Raw genomic sequence first — 15,878 nt, 5'->3', positions numbered from 1 at the left:
AAAATCCGGGAATAACCAGAGCAAATCAAATTGGTGGATCGTACGACATGACTCACTTACATTCCGAGAATGCAAGGCTGGGAATGAGATCGAGGTTGGGTTCGGGCTGGACCGGTACTTTCGTCCGTCTAACAGCCTTGAATACATTCGCTGCATTGCATTGCATGAGAATACTCCGTTCCATTTCCATTCCATATGCCACGCCAGGGTATGAACCTATCCCTTATACCTATACCTATGCCTATACCTATGCCTATACCGGATACCTATCGTATAACAAAGCATGTAAAGCAATCAATCAATCAATCGACCTCCCGGGGTTTTATGATAATGCCATGCTATAATGAAGTGAATGAAGAAATACAAGAACCTGCCTGCCATGCTCCGTCCGCTGCCTGAGACTCCGAGGATTGAAAGTGTGGAAGGAAGGAAGGAAGAAGAGGATCCGGGTCGTCCGAACCGCAAGGAGCGGATGGACTGATCGTTTCCGAGGGAGGGTTGGAATGATATCTGAGAACCGATTTCCTATCGCTGGATGGGATCGGAACTTGATAATGAATTTGGGATGACATCGTGAACGTTTCGACACGCTGGGGCCATTCAGACAGGGCCATCTTCTTTAGTGATCGAGTTCAAGACGTGTGCGAGCTTGAGCAGGACAACGCTTTCTGTCGCGGCGTAGTAGTTGAGACTAGAACGAGGTCAGCGTGGCTCCGGCACGGTTGTACGGGGGCCTCAGAGTGCCAACTTACCTGTCCATCAAGATCCGCAGATGTCGGGTGAAATGATCCTCGTATCGCTTGAGACTCTCCTCAAGTTTGGCTATACGCGTTGGATCATACCCTCTCGGATCAGAGCTGGGAACCTTACCGGCTAGATCGGGATCAGCCAAATATAAGCCTCGCCCGACGGCCGACGCAGCCCAGCTGGCGTACATGTTGCAGCACATCAGGATTTTGGAATGGATCTATGGTCCGTGGTTAGAGAGCTGCGAAATATTCATAGACGAAGGCTGTGTCACGTACCTTCAACAACTTCGCCTGTGTTAGCATGCATTCCTTGAGACAGGTATCTAAGAAATCTACGTGGTCCTGCATCAGTTCATCCACGGTCCGGTTAGCCTGCTTGGTACCGTTCACGGTCACTTCGGATCCCTGCGCATCGGCGCCGTTCACTCGGTCCATCAGGTTCTGCCAGTTGGGCTCGATCACCTCCGCGGTGCAAAAGTACAGCAGTTGCTGGACAAAGATGAGCATCTTCGAGCGCAGGCTCCACGCCCGGCGCTTCCACACTTCCAGTCGCCGGTCCGTGGATCTATGTCGCCAGCTGGTAGCCTTGCTCTGGTCGAGCCAGCAACCAACAAGGAGGTTCTCATGGTGGCGGAGAGATAGAAGGTGTCGGAAGATGAGCTGGTATCGGAGCACAGTCTTGCGACTGATGACAAGGGAAAGGGGGAAGGGGACTGAATAGTCCAATTCCAGGGCCTCGAACCCGATGATGTTTTTATCATCCTCGACATGCGATTGGGGCACCTGCATCCCTGCCTCAGGGTTGTCTTGATCGATCCCAGAGACGCTCACCACCTGCATCAGCCATTTCGTAAGGCCGATTTTATTCATCTGGACCTTCACATCCTCCTTGAATGGATCCTGGGCCGCGATGCTGCCTGGTTGCCGAAGCACCAGGTCGAGAAGTGATTGCAGCTTGGACTCGTTGACCACATGGGCGGGTTTGCGCAGTTCGGGTCCGCTAATCTCGAGGAAGAAGGAAAAGAAGTCGGAGCGGTCGAGGAAAAAGTAGTGTTTGAGAGAACGGAAGCGAGTAGTGAGAGAATTTTTGGTGAGTAGGAGGTTTAATAACGATGCGTTGGCATAGGTATAGGCGGCGTTCACGTTGTCCAGAAATCGAGGATCATCGAGGGTGTTGGGCACATCCTTAACCTCTTTGCTCACATCGACGCCACCGCATTCTCGGACGACATTCAGGTATTTTCCAGCCAGGAGGACCTTGTCGCGCACAATGTCCAGTTGAGGCGGGACCTCATTGTCGCGGATCGTGTAGCGCTTCTCCCAGTATTCGTCCGTATAATCCTCTTCGAGCTTCTCCCGCTTGATCCACTTCTGCTCCTTGACAAGGAACTCGGCGTGAGGGTCTTTAATACCGCCATGATGTAACCACTCGTTGAGCATCTTCATATATGGTCGGCTCGCATCACGAAGCAGCCGCTCTAAAAGGGCCTTGGATGTCGGATCCCCGGAGTACGTGGCCAATCGCTCCGTAAGGAGCCGTAGGACATTGCCACCCTTGCATATTTTCTTGCTGGACATGGCGCCGGGAATCAGATCACCGCCTTCTTTGAGCTGCTCGAGAATGTTATCCACGTCGTCAAAGTCATCGATCGACTCGTCAAGGTCTTGATCCAAGAGCCCATTTCGACGGAGCAATTCCTGGCCCAGGGAATATAGTTGAGCGAGACATTGGCTCGTTGGCATGGTATGTAGGCGAAGCAGCTGCAGAGTGAAGCTGGGATTGTTAAGAAGCTCGCTTTCAAGCTGAGCAATGAGAATCAGGTAGTCCTTTAGGATTTTGCGGATGGCAGCACACAAAGCATGGCTGACTGCCCCGAATTCCGCACGACTTTGGACCTCCACAAATGCTTCTAGTGCGCTGTAATGCGTCGCCATCTTCAACATCGACAAGGTGAGGTCTCTCAGGGTAGGATCTAATCCCGAAGGTAGCTGAAATTCGGACCCAGTCAACCGGTCTTTTTCGACCGCAGGGTCGTAGTTACTAGGATAGTGAATGTACTGGCCTTCAAACCCCATAAACACGAACAACAAATCGTCCAGCAACGCTTTCTCTTGCGCATCAACGGAAAGTTCTCGGAGGGGGGTGGGCTTGAGTGACTGAGGCAGCGTGGAGGCCAAGGGGGCAACCGATACTCGTGTCGCCAAAGGCGCGGTGGAATGAGGCATCAAGGAGGCATGAGGGTTCCAGGGTACTATGATACCACAGTCAGTCAGCATTTTCGATTTCGGAGGATAGTGTTGTATAAACACCGAGGGGTATGGTTGCGGACCTTCCTCCGGTTCCTTCTCCGGGTTTCGAGCTTGCGGTGATGCATTTTCCACCTGCATACCCCTTTTTGACCTTGATCTCTCCCATTCCCCTCTGTTTCCAGCGCCGGAAGACTCCTTGACCGGATTTCTAGTTCGAGTCTGCGACCTTTCTTTCGAGTGGATCGTCATGCGTTCGGCGCGCTTCTCGCTGTTTGGCTTCTGCAGCTCGCGAGGCACCTTGTTCCTTTGGCTAGACGTGCTACCCCGGTGGTCTGGATTTTCCGACTGCGAGGGGGAGGCGCCGGTGCGCAGGGCGTGTCGTTCAGCATCGCCGACGCGATTGGACGCAACGCGGGGTCGTGGAGCGTTCATGTGGCTGGCGCGACGGTCATTGACGGACATGGTCCCGCGAGATGAAACGAACCGGGGCCGATCATGCAGTATGGACCGAAATGAGGGGAAATAGGCCGCGGGGGGTTGAGGGAGAAAGGGCAATTCGGGAGGGAAGCAAGTATACTTAGACTGCGTCACGTCGCGGAGCAGCGAAACTCGGCGGGTAAGGCCGTCGATGCCTGACGGCCTGAGGCGGCGTCTCCGCCAGGCACTCAGCGGACTTGCGTAGACGACGGGAGCTTCGCCCGAGCTTCCCAAGAACAAGCTGCCCACACCTCCTTCGTTCTCTTCACTTCAACTCGCTCTCACCCCCGTCATTGTCACCCGAACCGCTTTCTTTACCCTCCAGAATAATCTGTGAACCGTCCTTGTACCCCCTAGACCGCCAACATGTTCATCGCGCGATCGGAATACGGTAAGCTTCATGACGACCTCTCCCCTCCAATGCGGTCGAGCCTATCTAACAACGCTGCTCGACAGACCGTGGTATCAAGTACGACCCCTGACCTTTGTCTAACACCTACCGCAAACTCTTGTCGCTATTCGGTTTTCTGACAATGAATGTCTTACAGCACCTTCTCTCCGGAGGGGCGTTTGTTCCAAGTCGAATACTCTCTGGAAGCTATCAAACTGGGCTCAACAGCGATCGGTGTACGTTTTCCCATCCGTTCCAGCATCCCGGTTTGGGTCTGGGATGATTGCTATGCAACTCTTTCGGATCCCACCCCAGAATTCTCCCGCCACGCCTTCTAACCCCGACAACAGGTCGCAACATCAGAGGGTGTCATCCTGGGTGTTGAGAAGCGTGTCACATCCACCCTTCTCGAGGCTTCTTCCGTCGAAAAGATTGTCGAGATCGACCAGCACATTGGTTGTGCCATGTCTGGTTTGCAGGCTGATGCCCGTAACCTGGTCGAGCATGCTCGTGTCGAGTGCCAGAACCACGCCTTCCACTACGCCGAACCGCTGAGAGTCGAGAGCTGCACCCAGGCTATCTGTGACCTGGCCCTGCGATTCGGAGAGACTGGTGACGATGAGGAGAGTGTCATGAGTCGACCTTTCGGTGTGGCTTTGTTAATCGCGGGCTTTGATGAGGATGGCCCTCAGCTGTACGTTGGCTCCTTCACCTTTGTTCTTCCCTCCCCTTCCCCCCGTCCCCTGCGAATTTACCTATTATATTATTTTACTAATCCACATTTCCCTCTAGATATCACGCCGAGCCGTCCGGTACGTTCTACCGATACGATGCGAAGGCCATTGGATCCGGAAGCGAGGGCGCGCAGGCGGAATTGCAGAATGAATACCACCGCTCTCTGACGCTCACCGAGGCCGAAACGCTGGTCCTGAAGACACTGAAGCAGGTCATGGAGGAGAAGCTGGATGCAAAGAATGTGCAACTGGCCAGTGTGACCAAGGAGAAGGGCTTCCGCATCTACAACGACGAAGAAATGGGCAGCGCGGTTGCGCGACTGGGCGAGAATCAATGAGCGAGGAATGAAACTTATACGCAAGATTTGTGACAGGCTGATGTGAAATGCTCGGGACTAGTTCGTCCTGGTAAAGGTCGTGTATCTGTTTTGGCATCAAATAGAAAATTACAATGGCCTCATTTAATGATTTAACTTTTTCATTCAGTTGGACTTTTGGTGTTGCAGGTTTTTTTAACAAATTTCCCCGCGGACGAATGCAGCTAACAGTGGCTTATATGTACAACAGGATATACTATATGTGACTAGGTAACCGCGATGGCCTACCGGATCTTGTACACGCAGGGCTTAAGGGCCGCAGCCTCATCCTCAGGCGACATGGTGGCAGCTTGCGACGGTTTCTCAATGAATCTCTTCTTGCCCGGACCGGGTTTGGTTCCGCCGATAGAGGCATGCTTGCCCTTGGCAGGCGCACCGCCCTGCTTGATGAATTCCATTTTCACAAACATCTTGTTCGACTTGTCCACGGTCTCGGACTTGAGAATGAAACCCCGACTCCGGAAAACCTCGACAAAAGTCGTGATGTCGGTCTCGTCGTCATTCTTGGGTTGGGCGTCCTCGGCAAACACATCGGCATCATCCACATCCGATCCGTCGTCGTCGCCATCTTGCTTCTTCTTCAGCTTCTTCTTCTCCGACTTGCTGAGCGGCTTTCGAGCGCCGATTTGCGCCTTCTTCCGGTTCACTTTGCCGAAACGACTCTTGACCTCACTGACCCAGCACTCTCCCTTGCCGTCACTGCGCAGCACCCGCCACGCTTCTTCCACAAAAGACACCCAGTTGGTTCCCATGAGACTGAGACAGAAGATGGCCACGTCGACGGAACCATCTTCGACAGGCAAGTTGGAGACATCAGCCTTGGTGATGAGCGATCCCTCAGGAGCGTGGAGGTCGTAACTTGAAAGCTTCAGGTTCAACTTCTTCGCCGAAGGGATCAAGGCGCGAGCGAGCTGGGCATCACCGCAGCCAAGATCAGCAATCGTGCACGCTCCGTTCGGTCGCCGAGGCAAGGGCTGAGGTCCTCTGCTCTTGTTGTCTGGCTTGCTTCCCCTCTTGGGGGGCGATCCTTTGCCTCGGCTGCGGATGGCAGCAATATACCCGTCGACCGGGTTGGACGGCCAGGACTCTTTCACCTGACGCGAGAAACCGGCGTGGTATTCGTCAAACAGCTCAGGATTGGAGGTGAAGAGCTCCAGTGCCTGTGTTGAGGGAGTGGTATAGAGAGTTTCGTTCAGGTGGCGGAAACGGGACGAAATGAGTTTCTGGCGCATGGCTTGCTGAAGAGGCGTGAGGATAGCCTCGGTCTTAGGGGGAGCCACAGGAAGAGAGCTCGCCACTGCGGAAGTGTTATCAGAGACGACCTTATCTTCTTCTCCATTGGCCTGCTGCTCATCCTTGTTTTTGTTCTTTTTCTGCCTCTTGTTTGCTTTCTTTCCCTTATCCGCGCCAGCTTCGTTATTGGCGGCAGGCTGAGCCTCCTTATCCTGATCGTGCTTGGGCTCTTTCTTATCTTGCTGCTTTGCCGGGCTCTGGGGCTTTCCTCCCTGCGGCTTCTGGTCCTGCTTCTGCTTCTTGTCGCCCTTCACGGCATCCTTGGGGCCTTGCTTCCCATTCTTAGGTGTAGGTTTCTGGCCTTCGATGTGCCGACGGAACATCTGATCGACATTTCCCTTGGTGACATGGTCCTCTCTCTTTCGTTTGTTGGATTTATCATTAGGTTTATTCGACCCATTGGCCTGCTGCGCCTTCTGACTGGGCTGTTCGGATTGCTGCGCGAGGCCGGAGCTGGAGACCGACCAACCTGGAACGGCGAACATGATGTCGAGATGTTGTCTGACGATTGGCTCCTGTTGCTATTTTTAAGCAACTCGGAAGACGGCTCGTAGGATGCAAACGACCACAAAAAATTGAATAAAATGGAAAGCCACTTCCACCACGTCGAAAGCCTCGGGTTGTCGCCAGCGAAAAAATTCAGGCCAAGGCGGGCTTCCATGGGAAATTTCAGCCCGTGGTCGCTTTCTGCCGGATCTATCCGTGGGCGGTCAGCCTGTGCTGACGGCTGGCCTTTTCGTTGGTCGGGAGTTGCTTACCGACTTCTCTGCCATCTACAACCAGTGCCTACTTGGTAGCTTACGGCTGGAGCTACACGAGCTCGTTTGCTTCCAGTCTCCTATTTTTATCTCCTCTGTCATCGGTCGACGAAAATGAAAATCAATGGGAAAAAGGAATCATCTCATGGCTGCAGGCCCCTTTTCTTGCAGAACAAAGTGGCAAACGTCAGACTGACGGAGCTAAAACATACTAGGTATCCTTGGCCTCTCAGAATGGAGTCGAATGATCAGAAGACGCCGTCTACAGATGCATCTGTCCATCGCAAACTCTAAAGTACTTGCGAGAGCAAAGCGAGAGTCCAGACCGACAAACTCAGATGGCAAACCTCGCATCGGATCCAGACATCCAGACCCAGCAACCCACCGAGTCGGAGCCGAAAACAAAGGAACCGTGGGGAAATTGGGACTTCTGGCCGCCGACTGTAGGCCAATCAGGGATCATCCTCGGGCCAGTCTGGGCCTAAAAGCATTGTAATTTTGGTGCGACGAACACACCATCGTTCCCAGTCCCCCGCCTGCTAAGCCTCGCAATGGCTTTTTCATAAAGTCCTCGTCATTCCCCCGTTAATTTCGGTGGACCTGCTCCGCGCGATGGAATCTTGTCTCGACTGAGGTGGTTCCTGATCGACTGCGATGGGAAACCCAAATCTTATCAGTGGCCCCGGGGAGGTTCTGGGTCCCGACACTGATGTCTCCGCTCCGGACCGTCAACAACAAGAGCCAGGTCCGGCAGCGAAGAGTGCTGCGGCCCCGAAGATTCCCAAGAAACGCACCAAAACGGGATGTCTAAGTAAGTTGAGTTATGGGTTTGAGTTGAGTTCTGCCGAACCGAAACATCCGTTGACCAAACGCTTCAAAATATACAGCCTGTCGGCAGCGACGTATCAAATGCGGGGAAGAGAAACCTATCTGCAGCAATTGTATTAAATCGAAGCGTGAATGCAAGGGATACGCTCAACGCTTGATTTTCAAGAATCCGCTTGGAATTTCCGGTTCTTCCGATTCTCAGGCGTCTAACACTCAAATTCCGTCGGTGCCTGCCACCCTACCGCTCCCGAGCGGCTGCGATGCTCCCGCATTCTCTCAACAGAGACCACCCGGCTCGCACCATCCTGTCTTGGCTCCAAGACCATCTGCTCTGCCCACATTAGAGCAGACGCATTTATCGGCAGCTTTTGCGCCGCAACAAGGTGGTTCCCCGGAGGCCGACGCAGTGCCCTTGTATTATTCTCCGGCCCGCAATTATGGCTCTTCCATACCCAACCCTTCGACTACGCAAAGAACACCAGTTTCGTTGGCAGGTTATCACGAACCATCGCGAGAACTACCAGCGAATTTCGATGGGACCTACCAGCAGCAGGCTAACCTACCGCCCCTTTCAGCTCAACGGAATACTAGGGCCAGTGAGGGAACCGGTGGCTGGGTTTCTTCCTACTGCACTCATAGTTCGTACGATGAACACCAAAGCAACCCCGTAGGAGGACCAAGAGTTCCCGGGTATTCACAGGTGAAGAGCGAACTACCCTTTCAGGATATTATCTTTGTACAAGAACACTAATGAAATCGTAGAGCTCGGACACCGCACCACAACCAGGCTTTCCACAACTGGAGACAAATCAAGCACAGCAACAGTTACATGGCTACCAATCAATATCTGCGTCACTGTCGCCCTCCCAGTATGACGAAGAAGGTGATGATTACTATGACGTCGAGTCGGATGAGGAGTTGGAAGACCCAACAACCGCCGAAAACTTCAACCAGTTAAGTCTGATCATGGCCTCTGCGAACCGGGATCAACGGCAGCTTCGTTCTTTTACCACCTATTTAAACGAGCCGAACCTCCTCGCCTCGTATCTCCCTACTTTGGGATCGTCACCTTTAAACAATCCCAAAACAGCTAGAATTTTCCTCCACTTCATCCATTCCACGGGGCCTACCTTGTCAGTCTTCGAGCGACATCCGGTTGATCCTTCTACTATGTTTGGTGCACCTGTGTCGCCGGCACAGCAAGGTTTGTGGACGTACACATTACCTTTCAAAGCACTGGAACATCAAGCCTTGCTGCAAACCATTCTTGCCGTCAGCAGTTTGCACATCGCGTATCTACAGCAAGCTCCGCCGACGCTCTCTCTAAGACACTATCACTTTGCACTCAAAAGGGTCGGTGTTGCTGTGGGTTTACCCACGCGCCGTAAACAGGTTGGGACTCTGGCTGCTGCACTGCTCCTAGCATACTACGAGGTCATGAGTGCGGAACATTACCGGTGGAACAGCCACATCGCTGGTTCTGCCCAGTTGGTACGCGAGATTGACTTTGCCAGCATAACTCGCGACCTTCGTGCGCACCGACGCAAAGTAAAGACGCAAAAAAAGCCAAGAGGCCCGGGAATGTCTTTTCAGCAAGCCTTCTTGTTCGGGAGCGCCGCAAACGATGACGACCCATTCTGTGAGAAAGAAAGTAGCATAAGTGAGGACCTCATAGGATCGTTGGTAGGACGAGCAGTCAATTATGATGACTTTGGACAGGTCGAAGATGGCACAGGCAGACCTCGTCAGAAACACTTCACCCGGAAAGATATCGAAGCGTTTCGGATCCAGTGTGATCTCTATTGGTGGTATTGTAAACAGGATATGCTCCAGAGCCTTATCAGTGGCAGTGGATTATTGTAAGTGCTACACACATATGTGGATACTATGGTCTGTGGATTCATGAGCTCACAATAAGGCAGTTTGCCCTTTTCTCAGTGGAACCAGTGCCCTCCCCGTGCTGCACTCGGGCGCTTGGATGCCGTCTATGGATCAGCAGATCACCTGTGGCTCCTTCTGGGTCGATTGACTGATTTTGGACGTCGCGATAGGAAAAGAAAGCTGAAGGCCGCTAAAGCTACCGGTACTGACTGGAAACCTGGTCTGGGGCTCTTCAAATTCATGGCCAGATTCGCGGCGGCGCCTTCAGGTATGCCAAGGGGGCCTCCTCAAAATGCTCCATCGGGCACTCCTGCTGGTGCTCCTTCTCATCCTCCTCCCGGTCCGTCTGGATCTCATGCCCAACCCTCCAACGTCACCGCAGCCCGGCCTGGCCAGCACGGCGGAGGAAGCCCGGAAAGCGGAGGCTCTCCCATGTACGGCATGGTGCCATCTAGCGGGCCGAGACATATTCCCCCTGCCTTCGCCGATACGGCAGCTCGACCAGACCGTCCCACCCGAGGTGTGGAGGACGACGAGTCTGGATCGTATACCGAGGCCGAATCCGAGTGGGAGAGCATTCTGGCCGCGTTCGACACCTTTGCAAATGCAATAGGCCCCCATTTCATGCCGCTGCCGTCCGACAGTGCTCCACCAATCTCCACACCGTTCGGTCCAGCCCTTCAGTACCGCACGCAAACGATTGCGGTAGTGTGGGGATTTTACTATACGGGCCTGATGCTTCTGTATCGACTGCACCCATGCATGCCGCCTGCAATGATGGTCGCAGCGGGCGTAGCGGCGCCGGCAACTGCCAAGTACGCACAGATCGTCGGACAGGTCGCGGCCGGCATCTATTATCCACAGATCCTCAACAGCGAAGTAGGCCGTCTGAGTCCTACGCTCGGTTCCTGCCTGATCGAGATGACCGTGCCTATCTTCTTCGCCGGCGTACAGTACATCGAGGCCGCGCATCGGCAGTGGGTCCTCACTACACTAAACAAGGTTTCCCGTTTAACCGGATGGAGGTCCTCCGACGCCGTCGCCAACGGATGCGAACACGCATGGACGATGGCTGGGAAACAGGGACGGGGCCCTCCGTACCAGCGTCAAGAAAGGAGGGCCTACGAGCCCTCCCCGATCTGGGCGCACGAGCCAGCAAACGACAACCCCGAGAGGCGGTTTGTCACGCTGCCGGAACGACCGCCCTCTAGATGGGCGATGGGTCTCCTAAGTCTAGAAGATGATCTGCTCAATTTGGAGATAGCAGATCGCATGTAGATAGCCAACCACATCGATCGGCAGGGCTCCGCTGGCAGGAGGGATCCGTGGCCATCGGGCTCTGTGGGAATAAGATAGATTCATTCTGATGCCTCGCAAAAAAAGCAAACACGCCGGGAAAGAGAAAATTTCACGGGCCATCTAATCGTAGAGACATAGAGACACGTCCAGATTCGTTATCATCTGATGCAAGGTTATAGACAGGGATTCTAGACCCTGGATGACTCCGTTAGGGGGTCCCAGTTGGGGACGCCGATCGTCATGCAGCGATTCCGAGACCTCAGACCAGGTTTGTTTGTTTGACTTTTTTGCTTTTGTCTGCTGGTGACATGGCTTGCTGCTTCGCATCTGTAACAGCGTCCGCAAGTCACAACATCGCCCATCCGCCATGTGGGGAATCGGGGTTTGGCGACCAGTGACTCGGCCGTAGGGTACACATGGAGGCGTCTCGGGGCGAACACATGGCACCGCAGATCAACGGTCCCCTTGCAGACCGGAACCCGCCTTCCTGAAGCGTCCTTTCACCTTGGACTTGTAAACTCTCCAGGTCGACGGTGACCTGTAGCCAGCGTCGCCTGGGACCACTTGGTCCGAATTCAATCCTCGAGCTGCATCTCCTAGCGTGCTCTAGCTGCGGTAGCGCAGCAGTTGCCTCCTGTCCACCGTCCCCGTCGAGCGTATGGCCACGGCCTTTCGCATACGGCGCATCGGTCTCTTAAGACCAATGCCCAACCGCGCGCGTCCGTGGGGCAGGGGTGGAGATCTTGGTTGACAGGCGGGCATATGCACGGGATTGGGTAGCAGCATCTAGACTGCCAGATCCGCACCGGCTGGGACTGGACCAGAGCGACCAGATGAGTGAGCTGATGCGAGCTGGAAGGATCAGGGTTGGTCTAGGGCCCGAGGAAAGGAAGCGAGACCGATCGGATCGGCGCACACAGAGATTCGGGGCAACCAAAGGGCCAGAGAGCCAGAGGGAGGGTTGACGAAGCCAAAGTAGAGCGACGATCCGTGGCGAATGGCTAAGAATAACGAGGCGTTGCTTACCAGTCATTTCGTTACGCCGCCGCTGGTGGCGCCCGCCCTCGTCCGGCCAATTTTACCGTATCGCGGCGTCCCTCGACGTCATTTTGCCTGCTGCTCGTTCAGGCAGCGTTTTTTACTGCTTTGGACGGCTTCTCTCCATATTCTCTTCTTATATCCCCTCCGTCTCAGCGCTCTTCCGGTCCTCTTCCTCTGTGTCTCCCCCCATCCCAATTCTCCACTGTCTCTCGTCTCTCCTTCGTCTCCCTAGCCCTCAGTATCCACGGTTCTACTCCCCCACCACCAACGGCCCGTCCAAGTCAGCCGCTGTCGTCACCCACGGTTCACTCCAAAGTCATCCATTCTTCCTGGAAGTCACCCGGCACATGTCTCGATACGACGACTATCGCCGCTCTACCGGCCACCTGGAGCCTGACTCCGACCGCTGGGACGCCGACCGTTTCTCTCGTGAGCGTCGCGAACGTCTACATTCGCGCGGCCCCCCCGTGCTCGAACGACCCCGCCGCGTGGAGGATGACCGCTTCGAATACCGCCTGCAAGAAAATGACCGATATGGCCCTCCTGCCCGCCGGTCGGACAGGTTTTACGAAGATGACCATCTCGTGCATACCTCGGGGCCTCTCGTAACCTACGACCGTCGGCGAGACAGCCCCCCGCCTCGGCCCCGTCTGATGCGACGCCAATCGTCCCTGGACACCTTCGATCGCATCCCCTCGCGCAAGCTCGATGAGTATTACTACCACGAACCCCCTGCGCGCGCGCCCGTCCGACCTCCTCGCGAACCGGATTATTACGAAGAGATCCGGGTCGCGGACCCGGACCATTTCGGCGACGAAGAATTTCATGAGCGCGAGCGCGAGCGCTTCACGGATCGTCCCCGCCGCTCCAGCAGCCGATTCCCAACGCGGGTCGTTGAGGAAGTCGAAATCGAAAGGCCGTACCCTCGGAAGGGCAAGACCAAAATGCCTCGAAAGCTTGTTCACCCCGCGGCCGTTCGTGAATTCGGGTATCCATATGAGGACGAGGTATGTCACACCGCGCCAGATCCCGCTAGTACTTTGGAGACTGACTGGTCTTAACAATAGGGTGATATGGTCATTATCCTGGTCGCACTCTCCAAGGAGCAAATCGACGATGTCATCAGCCGCAGTCGCCAGATGAAGCACCGGACTGATGGTAAGTGACCACGTGCTACCCCTCGAAGGATGTCGCATGAATTGACGGTTCTTCTCAGCACGTATAATACACCCTTCGCCGTCCCCCGTTCGCGAGCGACGTCGCGACAGACCTGTGGAGAAACTCGCCATGGAGCCGTACACCCCCAAGAACCACCACCATACCATGCTCATCGAGCCCGCGTCGTCGTCCGCCGGACACCGATCGCGATCTCGCCGTCCCCGCAACTACGAGCTCTCGGAGAAGCGGCTGACCAGGACCGTCTCGCGCACCCGATCCATTTCGGTGCACGGTCGTCATCGTCGCCGGTCGTCGCCGGTGCGCATTCGCCATGACATGGAGTCTGACCATGTTAACGCCGGGCCGCTGGCCATTATGGTTCGTCCTCGCGACAGCGATGAGGATCTTCGCGAGTTTATGCCGCTGGAGCGACGTGGTCGCGGAGAAGTCATCCGAGATACGGAGTTCATCAATGGCGACGGTGACCTCGAGGAGATCACCGAAGTGAAGAGGGATCGCAAGGGTAAGAATTCCGAGGCCCCTCGGTCATAGATCGCATGTGCTAACCCGAGAATGTCCAGGCCCCAACTCTCGCATCGTCCGGGCCATGATGGCCACCCTGACTTAGAGAGTCAGCCCAGTTGACACATGCTGTGCTTTTTATCTGATGCGTTACGAATGATTGACGGTAATTTGATCTGATAATTTATTTTCGGTCCTTTCATGTCTTCCGTTTTGGTTACTGGTTACTGGGTGTCTACATGTAATATAGCGGATCAGCAGGCCTGTGGTTGTTTCTCTTTCTTTTCTGATTGACTGCGTCTTTCCGCTCTTTCTACATCGCACATAGTACGAGAATGTCTAGTCTAGAATATACCCCTTATCTATTTCTAGTACCTTCTGATATGATCACCGGATGGGAAGTATGAAACGCGGGAGACCTCCGACCAATCAGAGCGACCACGTCACACCGGGTGGCGGTGCGCACGTGTGCGGCGTATAAATGACAGTACCCGTTACGAGGCGGTGGCCTCGACTCCGCGAAGCCAACTTTCCTCCCTAAACAATTCCACGGACTTGCGATTTGAACCTCGAGATCTCCTTCTTTTCGCCCGCATCTCCCAGAGAATCCAGATTGCATTGCTAGCCACCATGGATAAGTTTCAGGCGCTCGGAAAGAACCTGACGTGAGTCCTGTCCTGATAGTTGCCCTGCCGATTTTCTTTCGACTGTGTCCAGTCTCATCTTTCCCCCTCCTTTCCCTTGCTATGACCCCCAAGGCTCCCTCTCCTGCTGACATGTTTCTAACCTCTCATTGCTCTGCGAGATAGTGCGAACTTTTCGCCCTTTGCTGCGCGCACGCAGCAGATGATCAAAGAGCAGCTGGGCCAGGCCGAAGACCGAACCCAACTCCCCGATGAATACATCGAACTCGAGAAGCGCGTGGATGCGCTGAAGCTGGTCCACCAGAAGCTTCTTCAGGTGACGTGAGTTTATGCCCGCTGGGGACAGTTCTCCCCTCGAATTGAATGCCAGACGAATCCAAACCGCTGATTTGTTATATATATCAATAGCTCCCAGTACTCCAACGAAGCTTACGACTACCCACCCAACATCCGTGAATCCTTCAACGACCTCGGCCGCACCATCAGCGAGAAGGTCCAGCTTCTCTCCCAAGCCGCCTCTCCTGCCGAGGCCCAGGCCGCCCTGTCCGCTCCTCCTGTCGACAAGCCCCAGCCCAAAACCTTCAACCACGCCATTGCCCGCGCTTCGCTGTCGGGATCGCAGACGCTCGCGCAGAACACGACCGGCGAGGATCCCCTGTCCTCGGCGCTGGAGAAGTACGCCCTGGCGTCGGAGAAGGTCGGCGAGGCTCGTCTGTCGCAGGACGCTCAGATCCAGTCGCGCTTCTTGGCCGGATGGAACACCACGCTGAACACGAACCTCATGTTTGCGGCCAAGGCCCGGCGCAACGTTGAGAATGCCCGTCTGATGCTGGATTCGGTCAAGGCGAGCAAGAAGGCCCAGGCTCGCGGCGACCTGGACAACTTGAGCGAGGAGGCACGTGCCGAGATCGAGCAGGCCGAGGACGAGTTTGTCGGCCAGACTGAGGAGGCCGTCAGCGTGATGAAAAATGTAAAGTTGCGCCGACAAGTTCGATAATCGCGGAGACCAACCTTGCTGACTATTTTTTGTGTCTTTAGGTCCTCGACACCCCCGAGCCCTTGAGGAACCTGGCGGATCTGATCGCCGCACAGCTGGAATTCCACAAGCGGGCCTATGAGATCCTCAGTGAGCTGGCTCCTGTGGTCGATGGCCTGCAGGTTGAGCAAGAGGTATGATTGACATCCGGCATCGCAGGGGAATTACCACTGACTTGACATAATCCAGGCCAGCTACCGCAAGAGCCGTGAGGGAGCTTAGACTCATAACTCACGTCTCCTTTGATTTCCTTCTGTCCTGCTCCGTTTTGATCTGTCTGTCTGTCTGTCTACCAGCTAGTCTTCGTACGATTTCCCCTGTTGCACTTGTGAAACAGAAGTTCTTATATCCCTGTCTGAGGATGTGTAGTATCGAGCGGTACATTCTCACCTTATCTGCATTTCGTATGGGCTTACTACATACACTTGGCTGGACTTCCA

General features: G+C 54.7%; 6 protein-coding genes across 6 annotated transcripts; 3 read left to right on the top strand and 3 right to left on the bottom strand.

Annotated features, from left to right (window-relative positions):
* Positions 1-163: 163 nt before the first annotated feature.
* P170DRAFT_437647 (gamma-tubulin-complex subunit SPC97) lies at positions 164-3,559 on the bottom strand. The gene is made up of 4 exons (XM_024849416.1): positions 3,080-3,559; positions 1,026-3,001; positions 753-967; positions 164-691 (listed from the first exon to the last, which is right to left on the bottom strand). Exons 1-4 carry the CDS (start codon positions 3,459-3,461, stop codon positions 601-603), a joined length of 2,664 nt encoding a protein of 887 aa, XP_024703249.1. The 5' UTR covers positions 3,462-3,559; the 3' UTR covers positions 164-600.
* A 148-nt stretch (positions 3,560-3,707) lies between these two features.
* On the top strand, positions 3,708-5,060 carry pup2 (proteasome core particle subunit alpha 5). Its single transcript, XM_024849415.1, has 5 exons — positions 3,708-3,867; positions 3,933-3,945; positions 4,025-4,103; positions 4,218-4,561; positions 4,660-5,060. The coding sequence occupies exons 1-5, from the start codon at positions 3,843-3,845 to the stop codon at positions 4,937-4,939; spliced, it is 741 nt and encodes a 246-aa protein (XP_024703248.1). The 5' UTR covers positions 3,708-3,842; the 3' UTR covers positions 4,940-5,060.
* Positions 5,061-5,081: 21 nt separating this feature from the next.
* On the bottom strand, positions 5,082-7,214 carry P170DRAFT_437645 (25S rRNA (adenine645-N1)-methyltransferase). Its single transcript, XM_024849414.1, has one exon. The coding sequence runs from the start codon at positions 6,754-6,756 to the stop codon at positions 5,203-5,205; it is 1,554 nt and encodes a 517-aa protein (XP_024703247.1). The 5' UTR covers positions 6,757-7,214; the 3' UTR covers positions 5,082-5,202.
* P170DRAFT_410349 (putative C6 finger domain protein) lies at positions 7,204-11,016 on the top strand (the record flags this gene model as incomplete). Its single annotated transcript, XM_024846844.1, has 5 exons — positions 7,204-7,840; positions 7,917-8,557; positions 8,620-9,716; positions 9,780-10,054; positions 10,121-11,016. The coding sequence occupies exons 1-5, from the start codon at positions 7,684-7,686 to the stop codon at positions 11,014-11,016; spliced, it is 3,066 nt and encodes a 1,021-aa protein (XP_024703246.1). The 5' UTR covers positions 7,204-7,683.
* A 552-nt stretch (positions 11,017-11,568) lies between these two features.
* Positions 11,569-12,163, bottom strand: P170DRAFT_200994 (uncharacterized protein). Its single transcript, XM_024842762.1, has one exon. It carries the CDS (start codon positions 12,068-12,070, stop codon positions 11,732-11,734), a length of 339 nt encoding a protein of 112 aa, XP_024703245.1. The 5' UTR covers positions 12,071-12,163; the 3' UTR covers positions 11,569-11,731.
* Positions 12,164-12,244: 81 nt separating this feature from the next.
* P170DRAFT_385971 (BAR domain-containing protein) lies at positions 12,245-15,864 on the top strand. The gene is made up of 8 exons (XM_024845753.1): positions 12,245-13,085; positions 13,146-13,236; positions 13,295-13,759; positions 14,384-14,423; positions 14,568-14,723; positions 14,811-15,372; positions 15,441-15,572; positions 15,628-15,864. Exons 1-8 carry the CDS (start codon positions 12,426-12,428, stop codon positions 15,658-15,660), a joined length of 2,139 nt encoding a protein of 712 aa, XP_024703244.1. The 5' UTR covers positions 12,245-12,425; the 3' UTR covers positions 15,661-15,864.
* Positions 15,865-15,878: the final 14 nt, after the last annotated feature.

Source organism: Aspergillus steynii (genome assembly GCF_002849105.1).
Source record: "Aspergillus steynii IBT 23096 chromosome Unknown P170scaffold_5, whole genome shotgun sequence".
In the NCBI taxonomy this organism is placed as follows: Eukaryota; Fungi; Ascomycota; class Eurotiomycetes; order Eurotiales; family Aspergillaceae; genus Aspergillus; species Aspergillus steynii.
The sequence above is the reverse complement of the archived record's forward strand: the minus strand, read 5'-3'. Positions and strand labels throughout refer to the sequence as shown.

Excerpts from the sequence above, each read along its gene's own strand:
- pup2 (XM_024849415.1), top strand. The coding sequence starts at position 3,843 with ATGTTCATCGCGCGATCGGAATACG. Across the intron at positions 4,104-4,217 it reads TGGGCTCAACAGCGATCGGT|GTCGCAACATCAGAGGGTGT; the intron begins GTACGTTTTCCC and ends CCCCGACAACAG. Across the intron at positions 4,562-4,659 it reads GATGAGGATGGCCCTCAGCT|ATATCACGCCGAGCCGTCCG; the intron begins GTACGTTGGCTC and ends ATTTCCCTCTAG.
- P170DRAFT_437647 (XM_024849416.1), bottom strand. The coding sequence starts at position 3,461 with ATGTCCGTCAATGACCGTCGCGCCAGCCACATGAACGCTCCACGACCC. Across the intron at positions 3,002-3,079 it reads GGAGAAGGAACCGGAGGAAG|TACCCTGGAACCCTCATGCC; the intron begins GTCCGCAACCAT and ends GTGGTATCATAG. Across the intron at positions 968-1,025 it reads CACAGGCGAAGTTGTTGAAG|ATCCATTCCAAAATCCTGAT; the intron begins GTACGTGACACA and ends CACGGACCATAG.
- P170DRAFT_200994 (XM_024842762.1), bottom strand. The coding sequence starts at position 12,070 with ATGACTGGTAAGCAACGCCTCGTTATTCTTAGCCATTCGCCACGGATC.
- P170DRAFT_437645 (XM_024849414.1), bottom strand. The coding sequence starts at position 6,756 with ATGTTCGCCGTTCCAGGTTGGTCGGTCTCCAGCTCCGGCCTCGCGCAG.
- P170DRAFT_385971 (XM_024845753.1), top strand. The coding sequence starts at position 12,426 with ATGTCTCGATACGACGACTATCGCCGCTCTACCGGCCACCTGGAGCCT. Across the intron at positions 15,373-15,440 it reads CCGTCAGCGTGATGAAAAAT|GTCCTCGACACCCCCGAGCC; the intron begins GTAAAGTTGCGC and ends TTGTGTCTTTAG. Across the intron at positions 15,573-15,627 it reads GCCTGCAGGTTGAGCAAGAG|GCCAGCTACCGCAAGAGCCG; the intron begins GTATGATTGACA and ends GACATAATCCAG.